At 42.1% G+C, this 7,727-nt stretch overlaps 1 protein-coding gene across 4 annotated transcripts in view; it reads right to left on the bottom strand.

Moving 5' to 3' along the window:
• Positions 1-7,727, bottom strand: part of Rasgrf2 (Ras protein specific guanine nucleotide releasing factor 2) — a 232,163-nt gene that overhangs the window by 146,420 nt on the left and 78,016 nt on the right. For all 4 annotated transcript variants that reach the window (XM_031359985.1, XM_031359984.1, XM_031359983.1 and 1 more), the window contains exon 3: positions 659-806. In XM_031359985.1, the coding sequence (XP_031215845.1) occupies positions 659-806 (148 nt within the window). The remainder of the gene's footprint in view (positions 1-658; positions 807-7,727) is intronic.

The following is a 7,727-nucleotide window of genomic DNA, read 5'->3' on the forward strand; positions in this document are numbered from 1 at the left end:
CAGATGCACAGCACCACGGCTATAGACTCAAAGGCGAGCTTACACTATCACTTAACAGCGGCATCATCTGGGGTTCACCAGAAGTGCACACTAATGGACAGGGACCAAGGAGAGGCAGAAATGCCTCACAGTCAATCAGTATTATCTTGTTAATCCCAAATGTGCTTTTCAAAATTCTGCAGGGGTAAAAGCTAGAGCCTTTAGATTAAAAATAAGTAAAGTATTTCTGAATTCCTTTCTGGTTCTTCCTTGGTTATATTCTGGCTTTCATTTAGCCTATGGAAGATTCACGGTTGTTACTCCAAGAGTCTATCTGAAGACAATTAGATATATATGTGCATATATACATATATATACCATATACACACACACATACACATACACATACACATACATATACATATATTTCAGATCTAATGAAAGACATTAGGGTCACAAATAACAATGGAAGGCACCATTTGTCATGGTGGTGGTATGTTATAGCAGTACATTTACCTAACCCTGAAGCAGACAATGGATTCTGTCTAGATCAGCAGCCCAGCCACATATCTGTCCATGGCAGAAAGAACTTGGCATAAGATTAAATCTTTCTCCTGAATGTGACAGATAATCATGAGGAAGAGGAAACAATACAACAGAATCTTCAACTGGGAAATACCTCTGATTTAAGCCTCTCAATTTCAGTATCTTGATCTTCGAGTTGATGTCGGAGTTGGTTAGTGGCAATTTTTTCTGTCTCCACAATCTGAACTAGATGAATGTACTTCTGCATTAACACTTCCCTCTCAATCAAAATGTCCGCGTAACTTGAGAGAAAATTACACAGTTAGTCACTGAACTCTACCACAGTTTCACATAGCACAGCACACACACATATAGAAAGGGACACATGCACGTTGTTTGGCTGGTTCTATCTGGCACACTAACCTACATCATATAGCTGGCATATCAATAATATAGAATTTCAAAATTATCATTTTACATATTCCCTAACTTTGTTGGCTGCTACCTACAATTTTTTTTTTTCGAGACAGGATTTCTCTGTGTAGCTCTGGCTGTCCTGGAATTCACTCTGTAGACCAGGCTGGCCTCGAACTCAGAAATCCGCCTGCCTCTGCCTCCCAAGTGCTGGGATTAAAGGTGTGCCACCACTGCCCAGCCAGTGCTACCTACAATTTTAACATGACTGTGCAAAAAATTGCAAAGGAATTCTGAAAACTTTTAATATGAAAGTGGTATGTCTCCTTTAAGGAGGAGAACAGAGCATTTTAATCAATGCCATAGGTCTTCCAGGATGGTATTTAAAGTATTTCACAGGGTAGAACACTGACCAGTGAAACTGAACTCCTACCAACCAGAATGGATGTTATAAGGCTGAGAACAAGGGCTGTTCAGGGAGAACTATTATGATTCTCCTGGAGACCACCAGCTCTGTGGGGCTCTTTATGGGGCACACACAACCCACAACTCTATTCTGAAAATGAGCAGAAGCCACACATGTGATTAAAAACAAAAATTTAAACTGTTGAGGTTTGGTCATTTGCTATTTATTGCAATGCTAAATACTGGCACCCAAGGCCCGGTTGCCACCAGGGATGAGAGAATCATTACATACACAAAGTGATGTTATTTGACCTTGTTTCTTAATTTAAAACTATTGGTTAAATAAAGACGTCTTCAGCTTATAGCTGGGCAGAAGAGAAATGGGGTTTTTGGTGCCTGGACTTGGGATCTGAAGAGAGACTATAAGGAGAGTAGTAGGTGGGGAGAGAGGAGATGCCATGGGATAAGTAAATCATGAAAACCTGGCCATTGAGGGCCAGCCAGTTGGAGTGAAGAGCAGCGCAGGTGGAACATGGCAAATCAAATATCATGGTTATTGATAAGAAAGTAGACATAATAGCTTAGAGGGTAGATATCTGCCCAGCTCTAGTGCATTAAAGACCTATTATAAATATAAAAGTTGTGTGTCTTTTATCTGGGAACTGAAAGAACAAAGGTCAGGTAGAAACCCCTGATGGATAATAAATATTTACTACACTAAATTCCTCGGGCCCTGACTCCAGGTGCCTCACCTGTACCCATTTCTCCAGCTAAACATGGTAAAGAGAAAACTCTGCTCTTAGTTTATGCTGATAATGCAACATTGAGGTACCTGAAATATGAGATGATATTGATGCACCTGGAGTATAATGCAATGTCAAAGCACCTAGAATGTAGCACAGCATTGAGGTGCTTGGAATACACTGCAATGCCTAGGCACCTGGAGTATCATTGAATGTCAAGCCACCTGGGATTTTGCATCAGATCCTCTTGCACTATTCAGCGTGGTAAGATGTATGCTCCTTCCTTTCTTCATAAAACCTTTCCCCAATGGCATAATAACAACTATGATTAATAAAAGACACTAATTACTGCGTGTATAGGATGTATCACGTATTTCCTCATTGCATGTGAGAGGTGGGATTTATGATCCTAACTGTTAGAGGGAGAATTTGGTTCTCAGAGTGCATTTTGGCCCCAGGTCAGACAGCTAGGAAGTGGTAGCAATAGGACCAAGTGAAAATCGGTCTGAGCTGAGTCCATGTTTGTAACCACAAGCCAAACTGCCTCTCAGGGGAGAAGCAGCACCAGACTCTTCGAAGGCAAGTGTCAAACCTTCAGGCTACTTGCCTTTTCTTTCCAACCTTGACTCACTGAAGCCATGATTGTATCCCAGAACTTCCCTCAAGACCATGGTAAACAAATGTAAGCAGAGATGCCTGACACAAACTATGCCAACTAGAATATCTCTTCCTAGAATCTTGCTCCATTTCATTTAAGTGAGATGGTACGGACCTGGAAACTCAGGCTGCTATTGTTGGGCAGCCCTGTTGACCACCCCATCCCAAAACAGTCACAGCCAGTCTGCTGAGGAAGAAAACCATAGACAGATATTCAGAAAAGCAAACACAAAACCAGCAGAGCGGCTGAGGCAGAAAGGCGTCCGCTACCCGGGTTCCTACAGGCTTTCGTGACACCTGAGTAAGATTTCACCCTGGAGTTCAGAGAGATATCTAGTTTCCTTCTAGTAAATTCTCTTTCTGACCCAACCACCTTGAAATAGCATTGCCTTCCTTAAAACTAAGAAGTCTTAGGGCCATGGTAAAGTCACAACTGTAGGTGTGTCACTTGACACCTTCACACTGACGTCAGGAGTGCTAGAGTCTTGGTGAGCATCCCAAGTTAGCTCCACTCTCAGGTCACCTCCTCTAAGAAATCACCCTTTGAGCTTAGAGAGAAGGGCTGTGCACCCGTGAGAGAATGGAAAGAGGAGAGAAGGAGGGGCTCTTCCTAAGCCATCCTTCCTCTAAAGCGCTGGTTCTCAACCTGTGACTTGAAACTCCTTTGGGGGTCCACCAATCCTTTCTCGGAGGCCTCATAGCAGATATCCTACATATCAGATATTTACATTATGATTCATAACAGTAGCAAAATTACAGTTATGAAGTAGCAACGAAATAATTGTATGGTTGTGGGTCACCATAACATGAGGGGCTGTAGTAAAGGGTCTTAGCGTTAGGAAGACCCTTTCTTGCCATCATCACCAGATCTATGTAAAAGTGTTTACAAATGTATTAGATCAGCATGAGGGAGCAGAAGAGTGTTTTGTTTTGTCTTCTAAAAATAACAAAAAGAATGAAAAGACATGCAAAACCCCAGGCCAAGATTCAGGGCTGGGCTCCTGGGGACTCATGGCTGACGGATACTAGCTCCCTCCTTTTCCAAGGCTCCACATAAATGTTAGAAATTGACTTGCTCATTGTTTGTTCCTAGTGGACAAAACTAGAACAAGATACAGATCGGGTATTTTATAAACTTCAGTGGAACAAAAAAAAAAAAGCTAAGCAGAATTCACTTGGTAGAAAACTGTAAAAGAGGAAATGACAGGTGCAGAACCCCACATGAGAGTATGAGATGGCTCGTGCCAGGGCTGCCCCAGAGACTCTCCAGACACAGAACCAGATAATGGCAAGAACAGACGCTAGCACAGGGGCGGAAAGGGGGTCCTGCAGGATGTCAGGGAGGGCAGTTTCTCAACCCCACCCCCAGATCACCTCCCATGATCTGCTCTCTGTAGAAAAGCTGAGCATCCTACAAAAGGCTGAGCTCCTGAGACAGAACAGAGCTTAGGTCAGTCCTGACATTCACGGTAGACACAGGAGGAACCAAAAAAGGAAAAGCATGTTTAGCAGTACCTAGCAGTGAACTGCGTGAGGACCGCTTCCCCACTGTGAAGCAGAATACTGCAAACTCTGCGGCAGCTTGTTTATTGTGAAGTGTAGCAAAGGCAGTGGATGGTAATTCCCAGGTGAGTCCACAAAAGACTCTGGCTCCCATCTCCCTGCCATCCCTTGCTGTATTTTGATGGATTCGCTGCAGTCTCTTCACTGGTTTGCTCAGAGGGGAGCCAGATGCCTGGCTATGAACTGCTCCATCCAGAGGTTCAGGATGAATAGAAAGAGAGGGACTTCTCTCCCCAACAGTCATGCAGAGACTCAGCTCAGCATAACAAACACATAAGGAAGTGAAGTCAGCCAGCATGTCTGACTTAGACGCAGCAGACCCTCCCTGACCTGTTCATGCAGAGGCAACCAGGTTAATCCTTGCTGAGACACCTGGCCTGCAGAAGCAGTGGTGGATAATGAGTTCCTTATTGTGGCAATCACTGTGAAGTAAACCATGAAGCGGCTACAGATAGCAAATACAGCCTCAAATGAACCAACAGAAAAGCTGCCCCAGGAAGCAAGGGTCATTCTGGCAGCTGAGACTCGCCGCCTTCAGAGATAGGAAGGATATTAAGAGTCTCGAAGCAATCAAAGGCTGCCATGGAAATGAAGCAGTCAGATAGAAGAAGAGGGCTTGGAAACAAAGCCTAATTGCTAAAATTCTACAGGTCAATGAATGTTCTGACCCATAAATCAGAGACAGATGACAAGTAAGCAGAGCTGTCAGAAACCAAAAGTAATCTAATAGGCTGTCTGCAGGAAGTGAGACTTGGGGAGAAAATGTTCAATTCTGTGTGATCGTTCATGTGCTGTGGGACCAACCACCAATACTCTGGTATATAATATTGCTATGTGCACTGTGTACAAATTCTCCGTTTTATTTCTCTTACCAATAAACAAAGTGAGTTAGAGGGACACAGTGCTAGGCACGCAGTGTGCCGTTTCACCTCCTGAGGCAGCATGAGTCAAGTCAGGGCCATGCATGTCACCTCCTCACTGCCGATCTTACACTCCTCTGTCTAACTGTGTCATCAAACCTTCCCACTGTTTGTTTGTTTGTTTGTTTTTTTAGAATTCACTTATGGCAGAATTCAAAGGCCTAATGGAATTTACAGAACAGAAAATAAATGTGTAAAACTTTATAAAGTGATAATAAATAACAATAAAAGCTCCACAGCAGAAGAGAGAAGACACAAGCAAAGGACACAAAACATCCATGTGCGGTTGCCGTCCTTGTGGAGATCAATACAAAGTGTGTTGAGTTGATAAATCAGCAGAGATTTAACTATACTTTAGGACAAAGTCAACTAACGTAAGAGCTACAAAATATATAAGCAACAGCTATGAAGGGAGCCAAAGAAACATAAGAGGTAGTTCAAGAGTTAAAGGTCTTATATTTACAACAAGTGGATAATATTGGGTAAAATTAGACAAAAGCACTTCATGTAACATAATTAACCAATAAGTGTATGAACCAATACACTATTTCATCCAAAAAAAAAAAAAAACGGTGAAGATCTTTAGAACATTAACACTTAGTATGAGCAAAAGCAGAGTGGATTGGGTAGTGTTCCAGAGTAAACTGTTGTAGGAGACAATATTGCAAACACGCCAAAACCTGTGTGAAGGATTATATCAGTTGTGGATTGGTGTTTTCATTTTTAGAAGAAGAAAAAGATCAGACTTTCATGAAGAAGTACAAAGAAATAAAGTATTCATTCATTAAAACAAAAGAACCAAGACAACCTTCTAAGGCCATTTCTAGAACATATGCAGTTAAACAAATGTACCAGGAATTATTGCAAGGTATGGTTTTAAACATGATCTTAAAATCATGTTTTTAAAAATAGCTATGAAGATGACCATGACTGTGGCAGAGCACTTGACTCATACATGTAATATCCTAGGTACCAAAAACTAGTTATAAAATAATCACTTTATCAAAGGCCTACTGAAGCTTGAAAAGGGAAAAGGAAACCAAGACAAACAGCTCGTACACAGCATATATCTAGGTATGGATGTGTGTTCATACCTAGAGGAAGCAAATTACCTGAAATGTATGTAGATCTGTAGATCTATCTGAAGTGAAATGGGAAGAGGAAGAGAGAAAAACAAACATGCCAAGTAAGGTCAAAGCACAAAGAGGTGTGGTCCCAGGCTGGAGACGGTATGAGTGGTGTTTCCTCACCTCTTGAGTTACTATGCGTATGCTTGTCTATATTTCTAACACCTCTACAATACTAACTGAAGTTAAGGATGCATACAATTCTGTTAGTTACTTACTCCATGCATTAGGTACTAATAGTATAATAATGATGGAATGACACTAATGCATGGAGTAAATGTTGCTCTGCATGTTTCTATGAGTCCAAATTGATCTATAACTAAAACACACCATTGAGGAACACATCAAAGCACTGGACACAGAAACAAACAAAATGGAAGGGGGTGGGAAATCTGTGTTCTCGTGGAGCTTGGGCAGCAGTTAAGAAGGAAAAGACACAATCAACAAGAAAACCTGGTAATTAGTACTGAAGAGGAAAATGGGTAGAAGGCGAATCAGAAACAGGAAGAGGATTGCAGCTGCAAGCCAGGCAGAGCACACTCTCGGCAGGAAGTTAGTCCTAGCAGAAAGGCCTGAAGGACACAATTCTGGCTGATGGCAAAGCACATCAGATAAAAGGACAACCAAGTGCAAACACTTGGTGATGGGGGGGGTGGGGGTGGGCGGGGCAGCATGAGCCTGGCCTGGCAGAGGAGATAACGAGGTCATTGGTCTCCAGAAGGCAGGCCCAGAAGGTCTGGAAGAGGGAACGGAATGGTCAAACACGAAGACTAATCTAGGGTCTCAGGCTTTCCTTTTCATGTGAGATTTGAGCTTGGGTTTTAAAACATTATCAATATTTGCCTTCTTAACAAAATCATTTTGGCTGTTGTAATGGAGGAAAGACAAGGGTTGGGAATGGCTCCTGCTGAGAGAGGTGGGAACAGCTAGGGTTACACTGCAACAAACCAGGGAACATGGTCAACACTAGCCAAGTTACACTGCAGTAATCCAGGGGAAATGTTTAACACGAGCCAAGCATCTAGTGTGAGGCTGAACTCAGATTCAAAAGAGCCAACATCACATGAAAACATAGGTCAACACGATATCTTTAAATGTCTCTGCAGTAATTCTCAAATAATGTGACTCACATCACTGGCTCCTACTGCTCTGCTTTACTCCTGTTGGGGTAGATCTTCAGCTATGTCTCTTAAACCTTCTGTGTGAATCCCACTAGAAAATGAAGGTCCATTCTCAGGCAGATCAACTTTGCAGGCCTGACACTTCTTTATAAGATTTTCTGAGTGTCTCTTAGTGTTTCTCTTCTAATGTGTTTCCAATGCATACTTTACTTGATTAAATTTTCCATATCCTAAATGTTGTCCAAAGTTTCAAAAATGTCTTATTTCCATTCA

The sequence above is a fragment of the Mastomys coucha genome, unplaced genomic scaffold, assembly GCF_008632895.1.
Source record: "Mastomys coucha isolate ucsf_1 unplaced genomic scaffold, UCSF_Mcou_1 pScaffold8, whole genome shotgun sequence".
Lineage (NCBI taxonomy): Eukaryota > Metazoa > Chordata > Mammalia > Rodentia > Muridae > Mastomys > Mastomys coucha.